This window comes from Lates calcarifer, linkage group LG11, assembly GCF_001640805.2.
Source record: "Lates calcarifer isolate ASB-BC8 linkage group LG11, TLL_Latcal_v3, whole genome shotgun sequence".
Classification (NCBI taxonomy): Eukaryota; Metazoa; Chordata; class Actinopteri; family Centropomidae; genus Lates; species Lates calcarifer.
In genome coordinates, this window is record NC_066843.1 from 20,541,821 (window position 1) to 20,563,736 (window position 21,916).

General features: G+C 39.4%; 1 protein-coding gene across 1 annotated transcript in view; it reads right to left on the reverse strand.

The window, feature by feature from the left end:
• LOC108898097 (junction plakoglobin-like) overlaps positions 1–21,916 on the reverse strand; it is a 105,925-nt gene that overhangs the window by 28,775 nt on the left and 55,234 nt on the right. Inside the window, 4 exon segments of the mRNA XM_051073783.1 lie at positions 5,094–5,332; positions 5,420–5,673; positions 18,959–19,192; positions 19,899–19,953. Of these exon segments, the coding sequence (XP_050929740.1) occupies positions 5,094–5,332; positions 5,420–5,673; positions 18,959–19,192; positions 19,899–19,914 (743 nt within the window). The 5' untranslated portion in view covers positions 19,915–19,953.

Below are 21,916 nucleotides of genomic sequence, written 5' to 3' on the forward strand. Positions count from 1 at the left end.
TGAGCCACACACATCATCTCCAACAGAAGCATCAATATTTACTAATAACATGACAGAGACGTAAAGAATAAATTATATAATGCATTTTACTCACTGAAACTGCTGCTTTGTAGACAAATAAAAAAAAACCTGCTTCTATCAAGCAGACATTCTCAGTCCTAAAGCGAATTAAAACTTAAAGCATTAGCCTCAATGCCGACAGGAAACGGATTTATTGTTGGAACTGAGACGCACAGATAAACCTTTACAACAGAGTCACTGAACTCTTCCTCCTCCTTCAGCCATTGTACGTTAAAAAAAACAGCTATTAAATCTATACTGATCTGTTTTAGCTTGCGCTAGTGGCTATAGACGCGGTTTGCTAGCTCTACAGCAGGGGTGTCCAAATTTTTTTTTAGTGAGGGCCAAATACGTAAAAATAAACCATGGCCCGGGCCACACATTAGAGGTGACATATTGATACATGAATACTGTGTGTATTTCTAACTTACCTATAATGTGAAGAACATTGCACTCAGTGGGAGCAGTGATGCTGTCCTCTGAATTGAAGGATGGCTGACATGTCAGGAGAAAGTTTGGTGGTTGAGACACGAAGGACTTCACAGAGATGGCTATCAGTCATTCTGGTTCTCAGTCTGCTTTTGTTCTGATTTAACAGAGAAAATGTTTGTTCACAGATGTATGTTGAGCCGAACAGGCTCATCATTCTCTTTGCATGGCGTCTCATCAGAGGAAACTTGGCATTATCCAAACTCTGATAGAAGTCAGGGAGGGAGAGAAGCTGATGTTGACTCTTCAGAGAATCATCACATTGCATTTCAATCAGTTCTAACTGCAGACTTTCTTCCACTTCTTCTGCATCCACCAGGAAGGGGGTTGAGAACAGCTTGATTTGTTTTTCATTGACAGAAAAATCTTGGAAACGCTGGTTGAATTCTGTCACGAGAGATGCAATCACAGACACATATTTCTCCTTTTTAGCAGAAAGGTCGACTTTGATGAGGCACTGCTTTATGAAGTCACCGTCTGAGAACGGTTTGCTGTGCTGGGCAATAAGTTTAGCGACTTCATAGCTTGTTGCTGTGGCGTTTTCCTATACTTTGTTAGCACGAAAAAAAACTGTTGTTGAGCTTGCAGGCTAGCTGCCATTTGCTTGAATTTTTGTGTTCGTTCGGCACCGGTGTACGATGCGTAGCTCTGATGCTTGGTCTCATAGTGGCGACGGACATTATACTCTTTCATCACAGCAACATCTTCATTGCAAATCAAACAGACACACTTGCCGTTGATTTCTTTGAAGAAATGTTCATTTTCCCACCGTGTTTGAAATCTTCTACACTCACTTGCTACTTTGCGTTTCTTCGGTACTGCCGCCATTTCTGCTGACTAACGGTAAGAGTTTTTCTTCGCTTACCGGAATTTTGTTTAGTGGAGAAGCACCGTTTCCTTGGCTGGCTCCATCTAGTGTTGAAACTGAGAAGTGCAACAGAGTTGAGCTCAAGCTTCTTGTGCGGGCCATATTCAATTATATTTTCAGAATTTGCTGCGGGCCAATAAAAACTGCCTCGCGGGCCGCAGTTGGCAGTTAGCCCGCGGGCCGTAGTTTGGACACCCCTGCTCTACAATCTATGGCTCAACCAATATGCTCTCTGACCATCCAATCAAATGACATGAAAATGTCGACATCATTGTAAGCCTGAGAGATGGCACCTCGTCTTACTAACTCAAAATCTGATTGGTTAGAGGATCAGCGAGGCAACAGTTTCATTGCTATTCATTTTAAATTACAGGGGCCTGCACTGTTGCTCTAACTCTAACATAAACAGACTGTATTGGAAGTGACGCAACCAGGAGGAAAGCTATCAGATGAAGAAAATAGATTATTGGGAACAATTTAATACATATAGTATTAATGGAGAAATATAATTCAGTGATGGTGACAGTGTTCAGGCCAGCAGAGACAAATTTGGGGCCCTGACAGCCCACCACTGGTATAACACCTGTTTCGCTGTTTCACTGTTTCAAGATTTCCCCATGACCCTTCAAAGACCAGCAGGTGCCTGTCTCTGTGGGAACCTGGGCAAATGTGGTGGGAACACAGACAGTTCTTGTGACAGTCCAGGTCCCCCTTGAACTCTGTCACCACTGTTCAATAAAAAAAATGCACACAGACATGACACGTACAGTTTGAAAGTTTCATCTCAATAGATTTGACCCAGAACAGCCTGGATGTAATTATTGCTCCAGTTTCTACAGTCCAAAAGACTGGGTTAAATTCACTCACTATAAGTCACTATTGCTTGGTAGTATACAGATGACTTCTATACTGTAAATACAAATGAGGAAGCTACATTTTAAAAAGACAAACAATGAGGAAAATGACAAATGGAGGAGGAAAGAGAGATAAAACAGGTTCCATGAAGAAAGGAACAGATGTAAAAGAGAAGAGGGAGGGATTTTTTTTGATATTATTGCCTATTTTCTGTGTCCAGACTCCTGAGGGTCAGAGTTGCAAAGAAAAAAACCAAACTTGCTAATATATAAATAAATGGAGACAGAGGGTGGGGAAGTGTGTATTATGCAGAGGTGAAAAGGGACAGAGAGAAAAGCTGCATGTTGATAGCATTAATATAACACCAACCTGGCTGCTCTCTGTGAAGCTTTTTTACTTTTCTTTTTTTCAATTTTCTTTCATTTTCTGTGTGAACTAAGCTCCAAATCAATTAGTAGTATGATTTATCCTCCTCTGTTAAGCCTCTGTGTAAGGGATTAACTCTGCAGTCCTGCCTAGAGTTTGAAAAGGCCCTGAATTCAGTGCTAAAATGGAAGGCTAGCCTGTTAGCTTGTCTGGTGCTCTTTTCAGATGACCTCTAGTCGCCATATCAGAGACTGAAAGCTTTCAATAGCTAAACTTTGATAAGAGACACTCTCTCTGCAAACATGAGCAATATTACAAGTCTTTCAACCTACAAGACCATATAGTTTGTTTGTCCCTGCCCTCACATACAACCCATAGGAGTTTACCAGTCACAGGTGTATTGCCATCATGGTTACAACAGTCACACAGTAAAAGTTGTGTAACTGTCATGAATATAAGAAACAACACTGGTTTAAAAAATAAATAAACAGCATACTCCTGCTGTCGACTCGTTCACCCACCCCAACCTCCTCCTGACACAGACTCCCGACCCTTATGAAATGTTGATATTTGCAAAGCATCCAAAGTTTATGCATCTCCTGTGCTTCTACAATATTTGATTTTTGCCATTAAAGTAGAGCATTTTTAGGTTAAATTTTAGGCCAGACAAAGAGTCTTTAATCAATACTCTTCTAACAATACATCAAATGTAAAAGTGAAAACATGATGAGCTAGATTATCAACTGAATCTGCAGCTCCAAAGCATTACAGAGCTTTACAGTGAGTTTCAGGTCCTTGTTGACCTGTCCAGCCCTCAACTTTACTGTTGACTCTCACAGCATCTTTTTTTCAGTTGTAGCCCATTACACATTACCTGCTCAGCAGCAAACATACTGTGTAAATATACTGTGTAGATTCAAAACCATCACAGGTATTGAACAGGGATACAGTATGAGTGTTTCCCATTTTATCTGCAGTTTGTGTAAATGACATGGCATATGTATGTAAGTTAAGGAACTGCAGTGTCCATGAAGGCAAGGTAGGCAAGTATCCTGTTGTATGTTTACGATGCTGCCCTGGTCATTAGTGAACATGTTATGCAGTGTCTTCCATATAGGAATGATGTGAGAAATAGTGTTTGCCAGTTAATGAAAATGAAAATTAAAGTGAACTAGTTTTTATATATGGCTTTTTAGAGGCTAATATTAATGCATTAGCATATATCAGTTTTATATTGATAATAAAAGCTCCTGCATTATTTTTATTATTAGACATTTCAGGAAAACAGGAGAACATCTGAAAGTCTCATTTTGTTTTACTAAAGGCAAACACTTCAACACTAGCTATTCTTAGTTAGTGTCTTCTGCTAAATTCTACATTAGTATATCATATCATTATTATTATCATTATCATTATTTAAAAAATATCCATGTTGTATTCATGTTTAAATCCTGATGTCTGCCACAGTTGACATCTACTCCATACATTCCAGATGCCAGCTGTTGTGAACTGCAGTACCCTTAAATAACCTGAATGCACCAAGTCCACAAAAAATAAAAATCACTAATACTGAATGTATTTCTACCTCCACTATACTACAATCTTTGTAACATGCTAGTCCATTCTGCCTGTGCCTGCCTTGTGGTATTTTCTTTACAGTGCCAATAGTCTGATACTGTGCATTCCTGCCCTTTCATCATGTATCGGTCAATTAGCTTTGTTCAGATTTGAAGAGTCAGTGTTCACTTTGACCTTGGACTTGCCATCTCATATTTCTAAATATCATCATGCCAGCTGACTTTTTCAGAGTCAGTACACTGAGCAAATTTCCATGAACATTAAGATCTTAGTTCTGAGAATTAACAGCTGAATCTGCAGCTCCCCTCTGCTTCACAGTGTTTTCTGTTTATCTGTCCAGACCACCACTTAACTGTTCTGGTTCACTCTCACTGTTCTCATAGTGTTGTTGTAAGCTACCATGCACAACCTGCTCAGCAGCAATCATCAGACACAAAAATACAAAACAAAACACAGTTGACCATTTAGCTGCAGAACAACCAAATATCCTTCTGGTGGACACCAAACCAGAGCTGATGGACACAATGTTGTTCTGCAACTGGACGTGTGTTGGCAATTTAAAAGGTGACAATATGTCAAAGTTGTGTTCACAACTTGTTTCTGCTGCCCCAAAGTGGCATTGCAGTTTTAAAGGACCTGCATCACCTGGCTTCCACACAGTTACCACCATGCCACACCCCTGAAATCTAATAGGCAGATTAGATTAGATCCCATTAGATTTACTAATATGTACAGTATTTATATTCATAAGACCATGAACAACTATGCTCAATTTAATAACACCATGTTTAACACTACTGTTAATTAGACACAAATTGTCTGTATGTTGTTTGCTGTAATGATGTAGTTCATTATAATCTAATTGAATTATTTCTACCTCAGCATGCGAACCAGTGCTGGTATTCCTCCAGACTTAAATATGGCCAGCAGTCCCTCTCTCTGGTGTGACAAGCTGTGGAGCACACTGGCTGCACAACGGGCTGTTTCCATATCAACAGCCGTTGTCATGGCGCGCACCACAGCACCCACCATGGCAGGAGACTGAACCAGCACCCGCCGACTCGCTTCCTTTCGGGTCAGCTGGTTGACTATCATGGCCGCCTTGTTCACCACAACCTGGATTTGTGAGAAAACAATTAGTAAGATGCAACACATGGGTGGATTAAAAAAAGTAATCTAAGTTAAATATTTGTGGCAGTGTACCGGATCCTCATCTGCCAGCAGCTTGGTGAGCTCTGGCACTGCCCTGGTTGCCAGCTCTGCATCATCCTGGTAGTTTATCAGGTGGACAATAGCTGTCTTTAGCAGCTGTGAGGGCTCAGCCAGTCGTTGAACGTTGCTTTGCTGCGAAGGATCTGATTGGACGGGCATGGCTGCTTCCCCCTCCACCAGGGTCTCTGGGAACATTGCGGCCCTGACACGCTGAGCCCGCGTCAGTGAGTACTGAGCATCTAAATCTGTCAGAGGGAGATGGAGACAGAGAAAAAACAAATGAAAGAGTGAGAGACTGTCTGTGTGTGTGTGTGTGTGTGTGTGTGTGCGCGCGTGAGAAAACAAGTAAGATCTAACAAGAAAGACAGCACAGCATGATTGAATGAATAGGTCACATAATGCTTAAATGTGTAATTACAGTTGGGAGATTCTGAGAGAGTCTGATGTGTGACTCACTCAACATTCAGCTAACATGATAATGACTCTTATCTGAATCTATTATTGTGTCAAATTTAAATTAAGACTTTTGCATTAGTTCCCAAAGGACAAATATTGAGTTGGAATGGGCCTCATTAAATGTGATCTAATTTGACTAAATATGGCTGAATCTAGACTAAAGGAAGCAGAGACACTGTGTCTGATTCAGGACCAGCAGCAGTTACACACTGGTTAACAATTCAAAAGTGTCTATATCTGTCCCCCAGAAATTATATTTATATACAAGTAAACAGTACCTGTGGTTTAAAAAGTTCACAGTGATTTCAGAGACCTTTCCCTAATGTTTTGTTGCCACAGACTGCACTGTTGATGTGAACTGTGTCTGGTGTGACAGCCATGTACTGTGTATGCTCACCATCCCTCCCAAGCTCCTCCTGGTGAATCTGCTGCCCTTAATAAACTTAATTCAATTAAAAATAAATAAATAAAAAAGTCTCCTAGATAAAATCTTTGCTGTTGCAGTTCAGTTTCTAGGAGACTGGGTTGCTGTATTTTTAATTTACCCATTAGTGCATATTTTACATAATGCAACTTGCTACACAGTGTGTTCTCTATTAATTTTTCTTTTGGAACATGAGCGTTCATTCTTTTCCTCAGTGGATACTATGGGTGGGTTTGGTCTGGTGTTGACAGACAGCTGATGTTGTCTGTTTTTGCTGTTTATTCAGTCTCTTATCCTTGCTGAAACATGATGTCACCATTCCAGTCTTCCTCTTGGGGGGGAGGGAGGGATCCTAATTGGTGATATATGGTTTGTTTTAAGCACTGACTCCTTGGGATTGAGATGTTCAGGAACAGTTCAGTCACAGAGATTGGGATGTTTGAGTTAGCAGTGCCTTTCTTAGTCTTAAGTCCAGACTTGTACTCAACCTTCCATCCTGACCTCATCCCTCATTACGCACTAAAACGCTCACTTCACAGCTCAACTCACAAGTCTCCCTGTGGCTCAACATAGAGACGCTGAGAAAGGTTCTAATTCATGCATGCCCTCCTAAAGGTGACGTATGGATGAAAACAATACATTCTTGTCTTTGCTTTTGGAGGCTATCGAGAGCTCACCTCACAGATGTGGTACTGCGCCATATAATTTAGGCACTGCAATATTATTTTAATATGATTAAGAGGTGAATCTTTCAAATGTGTCAGTGATTATTTGAAGAACATGCTCCCAGAATCTGAGCTTTTAAAAAGCTATTTGGACCTTAACAGTATATGAACCTTTAAAATGCAGGACTTGATTTATTTAAGCTTTACAAGATGAAACAGTGGAATAATTGCTGAGGTGAACTGAGAAGAACATAACCATCTGCTACTGAACCTGGAGGGTGATTTTTTTTAAAGACTCTAACTGGGTAGTAGATGATATTTCTTGTTGAGCCTCAGGTTTTATCATCATTACAGATATTTTGTAGTCGTGCCTAAGGAGGAATAATTGTTTGATAGATTACTTAATAATCTCAGAGCTGATGACAGAGTTGTGAATTCAATCTCATTAGTCTCAGCCTCAGAGGGCGATAGTGCTAGTGTATTTGAAGAACGTCCAGTATGTACAGTACTCTGTGCACTCTGAGAATATATTATAAGTTTAAAGTGAATTGAGGGAGGGAGGAAAAAATCAATAAGATGTTGTCTGGGAATTACCTTACTGTTATATTTCACATTCTGTCACCTGATTTTTTAGGCATTAGTAAAAGTGCTTCTATAAAGAGTTGGTCCAGATTAGTATTCATTTCATTAATGAAAGTTGTGACAAAATATTCATCAACCACCCCTTTCCCATGATGAAGATGAGATGAGGATGAGACAAAAATGATGTCAGAGTTGACCAGAGATGACCATAACTAAATTTTCATATAAAATCACTGACGATATTGTGCAATGAAGAGAAGTTTATCAATAAGAATTTTGATAAAAATCTGTCTATATTTTTATTGATGAAAAGGAGGAGACAAAATTACACATTGTGTTGTGTAGCCAGTGCTAGCCTGGGCCTAGCTATGTATGTTAATGCTATGGAAAACATCTGGTGACAGGAAACGAACATGATAGTAATCTTAATCAGAAAAAATGGGCTTGACATTTGGAGCTTTCTCAGATATAATGTTGTATTGTCAGGAGAGAATCCCTAAAGCTACAAAATCATTGGGAAGAAAACCACAAACCTGAAGAGACACCTCCTGAGGTAATAATGTTACTTTTAAAAACATATCAAGGCATCTGCTAAAGGCAGTTGTGTAACATGTACTAGCATCTCACAACAACAGGACATTTCTACATTGTTCACTGAAGGGTCAGTGGCTCAGCCAGCTAAGTTGTACCTTTTGCTAAAGACAAGTTTGTTAATACTGGAGTGATAAACCTGCTATTCATGCTAAAGCAAACACAACTTAATTGTCATAGACATTTGATAGTCAGCTCTTGTTGATTTTGAATGGGCCCATGCAGCTAAATGTAGTGTATCTGAGTCATCTACTGGTTATTAAAATGCACAGTTTATTATGTAGAGGATTTTGAATGTATTGGGCTCTGGTGAGCAGTAGTCAGCTGTGTAATACTTAGCTTGTGTTGTATGAGAAGAGGTTCAAAATATTTTCTTTATATGCAACTGATACACACTGATTCACTGCATCAGATAGCGTCTCCATCACTACAGTGTAACCACACTGTTAGAGCCCACGAGCCACATTCGGTCCCTTGGCTGTCCTTGACCGGTCGTGTAAGGTCAATGGGAAACCAGTAATCAAACATAAATAAATGTATATCATGCACACAATACGACTACATCGCTTCTATTTTGAAGATGACTGTTTTTTTAAATTTTATTTTATTAAATATGTACGTCATCACTCATGCATGCGTGTGAGTGTGCGCATGAACACACCGTATCTCTTAGCTAATTAAGCAATATTAACCGTGAGGGTGTGCTTTAACGTCATTTGAGCACGACAGTGATGTGGTCAGCAAGCATCACTGAAGTGCTCAAATGACATTAAAGCACACCCTCGAGTGTAATATTGCGATTATACAACTATTACCAACAAAGTAAAATGTATATGTGAGTAATATTTTTTGTGATGAGTAAGGCGTGCTGTCATGCTGATTTGAGCACATTCTAAATGTCTCGGAACTACTTGTTGTATAACAGACATTCAAGGAGATGCAAGTTACCTGTTAGCCCTCATACATGTCTCCTCACGCTAGAAAAAGAAAGGCTGATACAGAATGTTGAGTTTTTGACAAGACAATGACTTCTAAGTATTTATTTACTATGGTCAAAGTTAAAGTAGACATGCTGTTGAAGAAGAAGTTTTCTCTCTTTGGATCTACCTACATGTGAACAAACATTCTCAGTGAGGTAGCTGCTAACAAACCATACAATTTACTAGAGATTGAACAAAACTGGGCTCATCCTATTGTTCCAGCCCTCCACACTTGTCCCAGTCTCTAATGTGACCCCGTACAAAAATGAATTGCCCACCCCTGGAGTAGACAGTTTCACATCCTAGAAAACATGTTGTCATTGGATGAATCAATGTTCAGTGGCAGTGGAGGAAATAGTTTCTCATGTGTTAAACTGACACTATCCACACAGAGGTCATTTCAGTTGTCTGTCTCACATATATACATGCACATACAATGCGCTGTCTGCACATTTTTACACTTCAAATCTATTTTCTTCCAGTTTACCAGCATAGCTAAAGGGACTTTGCTGTGCCCTCAGTGCTGCCAATATGTGAGTGACCTGCACTCAATATAGTGCCTGAACACATCCTGTGTAGACACAGACTGAGCATGGAAGCTCCTGCTCTGAATGCATGCTGCTTTCACTACACCTCCTGTATAGACAAGCTGTCACACAGTCTCTATGGCCACTCATTCGGTTTGATCTGTCAGTTGTGGTAAGCACCCAACCAAACAGGACGTTCTGCAGAGCACTGACAATGCAAAGTATCACCACAGTACTAACATAATGTCTGTGCAACGAAGTGGGTGTGATCACACCATTTTACACTTACACTTTCTCTAACCATCCTTGTGACTATCACCATAGACTGGAGCATTGCAGGCACACACTATCACAACTATTTTATCAGTTACTATGAGCATTTTCTGATTGATTGGTGAGGAATGTCATAGGCTTGTTTGCTCTGACGCTGTTTACTCATACTAGGACACCCTTGAGTGAAATATGGTTCTGCCTAAGTGGATTCCTCTGCTGATTGAAGGCACCCAGTGACTGTGGTGAATGCAGTTTTATGCTAACCTAGATATGTCAGCCATAGACTCCTTCTACAAGATAACCATAGAATACTGTATAGTGATAAATAGCAGCGCACAGCAGCTTCCCTGAGCTTTTCTATGGGAACCATCAAGGACTGTTTCTCATGCAGTGGATGAGAGAGTTTCAGAGTGAGCTGACTAAAATATTATTGCATACTATGGCATTAAGATTTCCCTTAATCTGATCTAAGGTTGACAAAGCTCTGAAAATAGTCCTCTACCAAAAGTACAGTCATGCATATCCAACGTCTTTTGGCCACAGTATATCTCTTGGGGTTCATTCATCACTTAAAGGTATGGCAAGAAAACCCTCCTTTTTTTGTTTTTGTTATCAATCACCAAGTTTGCATGTATTTTTGTCATTGTTAAATATCCTTGTCAAGTAACCAAGTGAGGACTTATTCAGTCAGTCTGTATTTACACTGCATTACCACAAAATCGTAGTGTAACAATGACAGAAGAGACTTTGCTGACTTTGTGTCCACAGAGAGCAGTGATTGAACAGAAACCAACACCTAGAAGATCAACATCGTCTAAGGAGTAAGAAAAGTACTTATATGCATTCTTTGGAAAATGGTCCACAGTAATACAAAAATGACTTGAGACATGAGTTGTACTTAAGGAGCTGCAATCCGCATCCACACTGATGTGCTCTTTTAATTTCAGTATCTGGTCTTAAACAACCTCATCACCAGCCAAAAATGTTGATAATGGATGATACTGCAAAACCCCAGATGATGTTCAATGCCTTTTCAACTTTTTTCTCTCTACACAGCAGATATCGGCATGGTTGAGATAAAGGAAAGATTGCAGATTGCAAACTATTGTAAGAGGCCATTGCTGGAGTGCTGCAGATAGATTTTTCTCTTCTCAGACAGTACAAGTGAGTGATTAATGATGAAAAAATGGCTTTCCACAGTCTTTCAGCAGACATGTGTTGTTAATATGTGTAACAATACCTCTAAATATAACACAGGAATAATGAAGGCCTAATATTAACTGTAATGTTCAACACACCAACATAGTGGTAAAACAGTGGTGAATAAATGTAGCATTAATTGGATTATGCTGCCCTCTACTGGCTAACCATGTGTGCAGGGTAAATATGGAAATGTGGTTTAAAAAAGTTTAGTACTGAGGCAATAATTACAATTTGGTACAAAAACCACCCACAAACCTAAAAAAATACTTCCATATTATGGGAACATTACTACACACAGACTGATAAATGAACTGTGCCTACTAGTATTACCTCATGATCCTCAGTGCTAGGTTAATTGCCGTTTTTTTTTTAATCGTTTTTTTGTGAACCATAACACGTTAAATGAATTTGCACTGCTGAACAATAGCAAGCCATTTTGACAGCTCTAACCTTTGAGGTCAGGGAGAGCCAGATGTCCCAAATTAGAGGAAGCTATTATAGCTGATTATTTGTGTTGTACCACTCACTTTAATTTAACTCTGTCTATTGGAGTAAAGACTGTTCCACAAAAGGGGAATTGTTGGCAGTGAATGGTACAAATGTCTTTTTTAAAAAACAGTGAACTTACTGTTGACTCATTATGAGCAAGCTAAGCAAGTTTGCTGACACAACGTTAGCACTCTTGTTAGCTCATTGAGTCATATTTTCCATCTTCAAAAACACACATAAAAGTCATACTACCTCCTGTATTGGCACTAAATGTTGGCACTGGATGTGAATTGGTGGAATAATCCAGATGAACATATGATGGCCTAAAAGGTTATTAGCTTAAGGAGTGATTTATACCACCACATACCAAGTCCATGTGAAAGGCGTGGATGAAAGTGTGATGTAGTTATTTTAGTCATCTATCCCCAACAAACAATGCATCAGGCTGATATTTTGCTCTCTAAGTAGGTTTTATGTTTTCAGCTCAAATCTTGAAAATTTTACTCTGCAATAAGCACCCAAGAGTCTGACAACAAATGCACTGATTTCCATTAACAGCAATTTGCCTTGACTCTTCAAATTATGGCACCTCATTTTTAAAGCAATTAGTGCTTCTATGTCATGCAGCCTGAATATGACTTATCAGGTAATTTGATTTCCTTTTGGTTAATGTTTTTAAAATCTACTATTGATGGTTTTGTCACATATAGGGGAAAGAACATGATCATTAAAATGACATTCATTCAAAAAGTGACAATATGAAGGTGTTAAACTGGCAGAACAGTATGTTAAAAAAAAAAAAAATATATATATATATATAATAAATATATAATATATATATATATGTGTGTTTCTGACAGCATGCTCAAAAGAGATGTTTGGCTGACACCATGCCAGCAGAGGCCTGTATCAGTTGCAGAAAGCACTGGAGAAATTGATGTCCTGGAATAAGCCTTTCCTCAGGGGGAAATGATGATTAGAAAGTGTCTGGGAAATGAAGCAAATAGTCTCCTCTGTCTGGATCGAGAATACAACAGGCTCACCTGTGTCCTTAAGGTTTAAAATAAATATATATTAATATATATATTTAGCACAAGTATTTTGGATTCAACAATGAGGGAAAAGAGGCGCAGCAAAGCCTGGTTTTCATAGATAATCCCACTGGGATTTATGACAAATTCAAAGCAACCAATGCATTTTATATCCAAACTTGCATGGGAATTTGTTCAGTTCCCAGGGGAGGGAAATAGTCATTTTCCTTACAACAGCATTTCTAATGGTTTTACACTCTCCAGAGTATTGTGTAGCACATCAGGCCAGATAAAACATCCAAAGTCAAACCAGTACAAACCTGAGTACTGTAAGCCTCTTAACTGACCTCAACTCCATCCAACCAGTTTGGGATGAACTGGAAGATGACAGCAAAAATGGGATAATAAAAAGGGAAGATACATTGTTCACAAAAAGAAAGCCAGGATAATTTAAGACTTATTGCACATTTAACCGTCCAGTCTTTTTTGTAACATTTACTTGTTTTGGCACCTGATCTTGTTGCACTCCTAGACTTCCCCCATTCAAATGAAATAGATGTTTTGAAGCTCAACCCATGGAAGTTTCAAAAAATCAACAGTGATCTCAGGGAGCATTTGGTGATTTAGTGGTATGTTTGGTGTTAGTGTTCATAAAATGTGCAACTTAAACAAAAGTACATCTCTTTACGGTGTCAAACCTTGCTTGGAATGAATCACCTTACTGGCTGACAACGAGATTTTGAAGACAAACAGAAAACATGATAATTACATTTACGACATCATGTCTCGTTGAGGGATTATCTCCTGAGTGACACATGAGTTATTTTCCTGTGGGAGTGAGATAACTGACAGAAAGCAGAGTGGAACACAATGAAGCACTGACATCGCAATGAAATGAGAAGAAAAAGAATGTTTCCTCACGTTGTCCATATGCTAGCAGTGTGTAGACATGATGAGGAGGAACAGAAAGGGGAGAGATACTGTACCACCACACTGCTGCTTTAAGCCCATTAACTACAAGGAGCTTATATTCCTCCAAGGAATAACATACTGTACCTTCAAGTGACGCTTTCTATTTCAGGCAGCCATGGGTTTCAGTTTATTCAAATATGCAAATAAATCAGCTGGCAAAGTGAGAAGTATTTCACAACAAAGAATACTCTTAAAATAGTATCATGTTAGAGTGCTGGTTTGAGCAAAGACTGTATTGACTGTAGTGTCCTTGAACACACCAGTACCTTAGAGTCCTGTTCCTGTTGTTACCTCTGGGCTGAGTTACTCAGTGCAGTGACGCTGTCTTGCATCTTTCTCTCTGAAAAATGTTTTCCTGGAGTGTACTATCCATATCCTAAGATAAATGTGGATCTACTACAGGCCTTTACAAGAATCTGAACCTTGCATTACTTTACCGATGATACACAATTCATTTCTTATCATATAAATGCATCTCCCATTAAGTTTTACATGTGTAGTGATACATAGCACATTATAGCAAATGGTTTCTCTGTTAATGGGCTGGTTCAATGGGCTTAGACATAGGAAACGAATGGGTATGTGGTTCTGTTTATGCTACATTGGGTGTGTGCATACAAATGTAATCTCTAAAAAAAAAAAAAAACAACCTGACTCTGGGCTCTAGGATCTAGGTTTATGTGAAATGCTGTTTTTAAAGGCCACTACAACAGACTATTTTATTGTTGAAAATTTAAACTTTCAATCAGTTTTTATACTGAAAAGCAAAGGTAGGAAATAATTTATCTTCACTTTTGCAAGGGTCAGCAACAGGCATTCATGCGTGGAAAATATGGGCAATAACATGGGAAATTGCCAGTTTGATTTGGTTCATTGATTTAAAACAGGTACTACCATTGTCCTCTTCCTAAAAGCATATCCCTGTATGTGAAATTTTCTCTTTTCTCTATAGACCCCCTCCAATGAAAACAAATGATACAAGTCATATAATGAACGCAGGATCCAGAATTCATTCAAAAATCAGCACAGAAACTCAGTCCAGTCCTCTTTTCCATCTACATGACTCCCTCATACAAAGACATATCATCATCATCACTGATCATTGGTCAAGCAAATGCCCAAATTTCTAACAGCCTTGGTTCCTTGTTGCCCTTAGTAACTCAACACTGCAGGAGTCTTGGGGTCATTTTTGACTGCAACCTTAGCTCAGATAAACATGTTAAATCAGTGGTCCAGCTGTATCTGTCTTTATTACCAGTCAACTGGACAACTGTAATTCTCTGCTCAAAAAAAGCTGCTTACAGCTCATCTAAAACCCAGCTGTTAGAATTTGAACCGGTGAAAAGAAACATGATCACATTTCACTAATCCTGGCTTTTCTACACTGGCTGACTGCAAAATTCAGCTGCTTACTTATAAAGCCCAGAGAGGTTTTGCCCAAAGTTATATTTCTGACCATTTGTTGCCTTATGTCTCCTCCCATCCCCTCAGGTCCTCAGATGTCTCTCTCTCTCTTTGCAGTTAAAGCTCCTAGAATTTGGAATGACTTGCCTGAGGAAATCAGGGTTAAACATGTTGTTTTCATAACTGCTGTTCAGTGATTTTGTTATTACATTGTTGGTGTTTTATTCTTATTGTGTCCTGTTTTTATTGTTTTCACTGCAAAGAATTTTTCATTGTGTTTTTCTTGAACACTGGAGCCAACATTTTACTGATTTTCATGCATAAAATAAAGGAGAAGTTTGTGTATAGTAGGATTTATATAGTAGTGACATCATTCATGCCAGTATTACATAGACACAGAGAACATGCATATATAGAGAGAAATGCTGTGAATCTTTTGTTTCTCTAGGTACCTCAGTTTCTGCAGATTGAAATATCTTGCTGTAATCTTTCACTGAAGGAATGTATTTTGGTTATTTATGTCTTATGTGAGAATTGTATTTCATAATAGTATTGTTCATTATGCTCTCTCTTTTTGTTCTGGACTTTTCTCTGGAAAAGCACAGTTTGCTCCTTATGGAAGATACTTAGTTTCTCTACAGCTGCTGGGAGATGATGCTGTTACCATGTCTGGTGTCTTTCAGTCAAGTGATGAAAGACAGAGGTTCCTGTCCACTAAACAACACAACCCAGAGTTAGACCCACTCCAACAGCATTCAGGTATACAATGTCGTGGGTGGCATGCAGCACTCAAGTGATCAGACCACTAATTGCGTAATGGAGGAAGATTTTCTACAACTTGGCAACCCAAAAGATGTTCCCACTTATAAGTGGTCCATAAAGCATCAACACATGATATATTAACCATTAATGAAGTTATGAATTACAGATTCTAAACCCTTTATAAATGCTGCTTTATCTGAAAATGACACTCTTATTTGCACAAGTGAGTGGGCTGTGTTCAATCTTTAACCAAGTGTGAAGCTGCTCTTCAAAGAATCATAATCCCTTTATGGACATTAAGGGTGGCAGCAAAGACCAAAATGTGTAATTTCAAAGGCAGGATAAAAAAAAAAAACTGTGCACATTCAGCCATCCTGGGCTCCATTTGAACTTGCTGAAATAAGAGCAGTGCTAATGCAGGCACTGGAAAATAGTGAATGACCTACCACAGAAGTTAGGAATGCATATTCTTTGTCAAGTGGAGAGAAAAATCATCCGCCAAATCATGCATAAGCACATTCATATTATCAGGGACACATTACTTCACTTTCAAAGAACAGTAGCCAAGGAAGCATTCTTTTGAGTTTGAATATTTGGTTCAGTGAATAATTTGATCACTTCAAGTGTGTTCACACTTTTCATTTCACAACAACAATCACAAGTCAATTTTCACAGCAGCAACATTCACAGCAACGTGCGACCAGTAGACCTGAAACTAATGGAGGACTGAGTGACAGGTATGAGGATCAAACACATTCATTACATGGTTCAGGAAGAATATTTAGAACATTTTAGCTTATTATTAACTGAACTATGACCAACTCATGGATTTGCCTTCTGCATTTTGTATCCACCGTGGCATATCCACATTCAGATTACAATGACATGCTTTGGCTTTCCAGGAGTCTAATCCTCGGCCCTCAGGAGAAACTTAGTGATGTATACAAGCCGATTAAGGAAATCAATGAGAACTTTTTTTTGATGATACCCCAAATGCCATGAGTCAGAAACATGCACATTAAAGCTTCTATTTTTTTATTTTCTATTTATTTATTTGCTTTGTGGTATAAGGCATCCTGAGAACAAGGAGTACAACCTGCATTCAGCACACTCTCATACCCAGGCTATTTGTCTACCATTGTGCACTCACTTGTATCACTTATAGACTACACATTAATTTTTAAAAGGAAGTATGCCAGCAGGAGAAAATGTTCTTCAAGCTGTTGCACCATTAATCCTGAGGCTGCATGTCAGTTTGAAGTATTAAAACAAGTATTATGGACTCAACTACATCTACAACAGGTGTGCAACAAGGCTTAACTACATTATGTTTCCCCTGTGGGTAGATGCTAATTTCCCCCCTTCAGCTCTCCTCACAGCTTGATTCTCATAATGTATCGGAAATTGATCTGATGCATTGTAAGAATCACCATACTGTTGATTTTGGCACCTGATTTCAGACCCACCAGTCAGGCATTAAATGACTGGATACTCTCCAAAACAGACATGGACAGCATACATGCACATGCTGCAGGTGTTAAAACATTGGGTGTCTGAATACATGAACATGTGCGCGCAGTCAGCGCAGTGAGCATTTTAGGCTGCACACAGCGTGTCTGCGAATCCTCCCTGGCATGAGCAGAATTCTAAACGTTAACCAGGCCGTAAGGGATATAAAAGAGTTTAAAGTATAAGGCTGACAATAATCTGTATTATTCTTCTTTTCAACAAATCCCATGAAAAGTCCAAAACCTAGCTCTAGCTCTAAGTATTTTCTGACTTCCTAAGCCCATTGGTCCCTACTAAATGGTAACTTATATACTTATACACTTATATAGCGTTTTTCTAGACATATCAACCACTCACACTAGAGATCACATTCACCCATTCACACACACATTCATACAACACGTGTTCTATACATTTTTAGGCGCTCTCTAACACATAGCGATGATGCATCGGAGGCAGTTTGGGGTTCAGCATCTTGCCCAGGGATACTTCAGCACACGGACTGGAGGAGCTGGGGATCAAACCACCAACTGCTCTACCTCCTGAGCCACAGCCCCCCTTCTAGTGATGTCATCTTTTAAATACCTCACAAATATATATAGTACAGGATTAATTATTTTCCTAAAACAGCTGGTCTCTGTAGTTTTAATCAAATGCATCTCAAACAGGAGGAAATCATTTGCTGTGGACTATTTTCAGCAGTGGTACTCTGGATAGTGGTTGTGGGACAAACACTGAGCCAAAATAACGTAGGAACATGTCACCTGGTGGAACACTGTGGCTTATTGATGTGTTTTCGATAACTGTTGGATAACGTTGGAGCTCTATGGCACAGAGGAATAAGATATATCAGGTTTAGATATATCTTCTCATGGAATTTATTAGCAGTAAATAAAACACAGAATGTTGGCAGATTATACTTTAACTCCTTTGCATATGGAGAGGACTATGGGAATTTACTGGGGCAGAAAAGCACCAGCTAAGATGTGAGATTTGCAGCCCATAGCTGTGTTTTATTGCCTACTTATTATTGTCTACATTTGGTTGACATTTTGCCGGTTGCTTTGAAAATCCAGGCACCGCGTTATCAAACTGAGCTCATATCGACCGGTTGTCTTCACAAACAGCACAGGTGTGACAGTGGAGTTTATAGGGGAACATGTCTGTGAGGGATGTTTTCCTGGAGGAGACTTTTATTTTCTCCTGTGGGTGTCAGGTGACTGGTACGAAGCAGCGTGTAGCAGAGTGAAATGAGGACAAAACATAAAGTTTCTTCATATTTACTGTGATGCATCAGCTCACATCTCTTCTCCTGTAACCTGCAGCCTTGCACAACAAACTTTACATTTTCACTTTGTTAGATAATAATTGCTATTTTTTAGCACAGCTGAGTTAATAAATAGTTTATAGTAACAGTAATCGTGTGTGTCAGACAGATCTGTGGGCAAGTTATTAACCAGCAAGTCCAATGTCTTACATGATATTACATCAGCTCAGTTATTCTAGCAAAAACAAGAGCCATTGATAAAGAACAAAGCGTTAGCAAGAGAAACAAAGATAAAGAGAGTGAAGGGAGATGAATGACATATGAAATGAAACAAGCCAAAGAGACCAACACACACGAGTGAGTGAAACCACATGAGTTTTTGGAGAACATCTCACCTGTGGGGCTCTCTAGTCCACCAGCTGCTGTGTCCCCTCCTCCTCCAGCAGAGGCATTAGTGGGAACAGTGGGAGCACTGGCTATAGTACTGCCAGTGTACTTCTTGCTGCTGCTGTACTCTGTGCTGCTCTCATCATCCCGCACTGTGGTGGCTCCTGACTGGATGCCAGAGTCTGAAGCATAGTAGGTCTGCTGCCACTCTGCCACTTTCACCACACTGTCCGCCTCACTCACTGCAGGAAATACCATATGGCTGAAATCAGATATGAGTTATACTACTACTGTTACCTCTGCTGCTTGTACTGTGACTGGTGAGAGTACTACTGCTGCTGCTGCTAGTGAAAATTCTAGTGCTGAATACTGCCACATCTACTGCTGCTTGAAGTTATAGTAATACTGCCAGTACTACATCTACTTCTACTGCTAAATGTACTAAAACTGGTACTACTACTGGTAATATTAACACTGCTACCTCTAGTGCTACACCTGCTTGTACTCTGGTCACTGCTACTGCTACGTCTGCAGCTGCCATTTCTAGTTGTGCTGTGACTATTGTTACTGCTGCTGGTGCAAATACTAAAACTGCAGTTTCCTGTACTACAACTGATTAAAGTACTGCTTACACTGCTACTACTACTGCAACTTAACCATAATCACCTCCACTTAACACAGTGGAGTAGTAAATTACCATCAGATATTACACATTAATATCAGAACGTGCTTGAAAGGTATACATTGATATCATCCATTACCTATACTGCTATCCTTTGAGGGCATCACATATCACATATAGAGACAAACAACCATTCACACTCACATGCGCAGGCTACAGGCAATTGAGAGTCAACAATTAATCTAATGCATATCTTTGGACTGTGCCGCCCTATCTGTAGGCAGAGAAAGAAAAAGAGCTGGCTGCTGTTGCGACAGAGCACTTACTTTGCATGGACATCATCTCCGTCCACTGGTACCACTGCTTTCGGTGACCTTTGACCTGTAAAGAAAGAAAGGAACCATTAGGTCTTCAAACAGGATTGCATATGAGATTCAAGCTAATCCTTTTTCCAGAGGCTTAAGGCTTTAATCACCACATTCATGCCTAATTCTTTAACATGCAAAGCATGAATTAGTTCTTCTCATATGCTTCCAAGAGATAAATACATACACTGTATATACGTGCTCGGTGCCTCATAGGGGTCAGTCAGGGCTATATTTTCTTTTACAGGGATCAGACCTGTGAACTTTCAGTCACATGTTCACCACTTCCCCAATCAGTCCAAATTTGTGCTGTATTTAATAAACTATCATTAACTAACAAACACAGCAGTAATTAAAACTGAAAACTCAATATGATAACTGATCATAAGAAGTAATATCTTAATGATGTTTTGTGCTGTGTGTAAGCACATCCTCTCCACTGTTACTGGCATTGTGAAGTTATTTCTTTCCATAAAGCCAAAAACTGCCTGAGGAGCAGCTGCAAGTTACACAAATGTCAGTGTTGTGAAGCGTATAAAACTCCAGAGACCACACTTATCTAACTCCCTGAAGCCAAGGCTGGTGAAAGGTCAGAGCGTCTCATCTTCCCTGCCAAGAGCTCTTCACAGACCTTGCTGCCTGGTGGGAATTCGCACTCATGCTCAGAGGTAGATGAAGTGCATGTGTATGTATGTATGTATGTATGTGTGTTTATGAATGTGCACATGAAATATTACAACAAACAAGTCCAACACATCCATCAGTTGAGCAGAATGTAATGACATGTCATTGTGATCCAGAACAAATCAAGAGCGGTTGGCACGTGTTAATCTCTTGTAGGGCTCTTTTGAGTTCTCAAATAATATCTCACATGGAGAAATAAAGACCAGTCACTAACTATATACTATATATATATATATATATATATATATATATGTGTGTATATATATATATATATGTATATATATATATATATATATATATATATATATAATTTATATAAACAATGAATCAAAAAACTATGTGTAATATGAAAAGTGGGGGCAGTGTGGTACAGTGGTTAGCGCTGTCACCATCACAGTAGCACTGTTGCCCGGGGCTTTTCTGTGTGGAGTCTGCATGTTCTCTCTGTGCCTGTGTGGGTTCTCTCTGGGTACTCCAGCTTCCTCCCACAGTCCTAAAGACATGCAGGTTAACTGGTGACTCTAAACTGCCCATAGCTGTGAATGTGAGTGTGAATGGTTGTTTGTCTGTATGTGTCAGTCCTGTCACTTGCACTCTCAGAGAATTATCACCAACTCTGCAGTTATTCTCAGCTCTGCTGAGATTTTTTGCCTTTTTAATTCATTGTTTTGGTTTTACAACCCACAGCAGCCTGAACTAATCAGAATCATTTCCAGGATCAACAGGCAGCTGTTTTCAGTGAAAAAGCTCTGATAAACCTACTGTCCACTGGTGAAACATGGAGTATTCATCAGCTGAAGAGCCAGGAACAAAGGTTGTGTCTGGTAGACTTAGATAAATCAGGTGGATTCAAACACCACACCAAGTGATGTTGCCCCACATGTGCTTTATTTTGCTTGACTTACTTCTACTTGCTTGACATCACTTAATGTGACGTCAGAGTTGAGTTTTCAGCTTGTTCTTCTGTCCCCAGTTGGAAAAAACTTTATGAAGCTTTAATCGCCTGAAGTGACAATGTGAGAAGCCAAAAAGAAGGAGGTGTCCATTTGATAGGAAGATCATACCATCATGCTCCTTAGCAAGGCCGAAAAAAGCTTTGTGACACCTGATCCCTTCAGCACTAGTCTTCCCTACATTCATACCATGTCTAGTTTTTGTGCATTTGTGTGTGTAAAGAGTGAAATTTAAGACTAGGCTGTTGTGTTGAGAGCAGTGTATTTTATTTTCCCTCTTCGCGCATCCACAATATCCAATAGTATTATACATGCAGACAGTATGTGTGGGAGTGTGCTTTG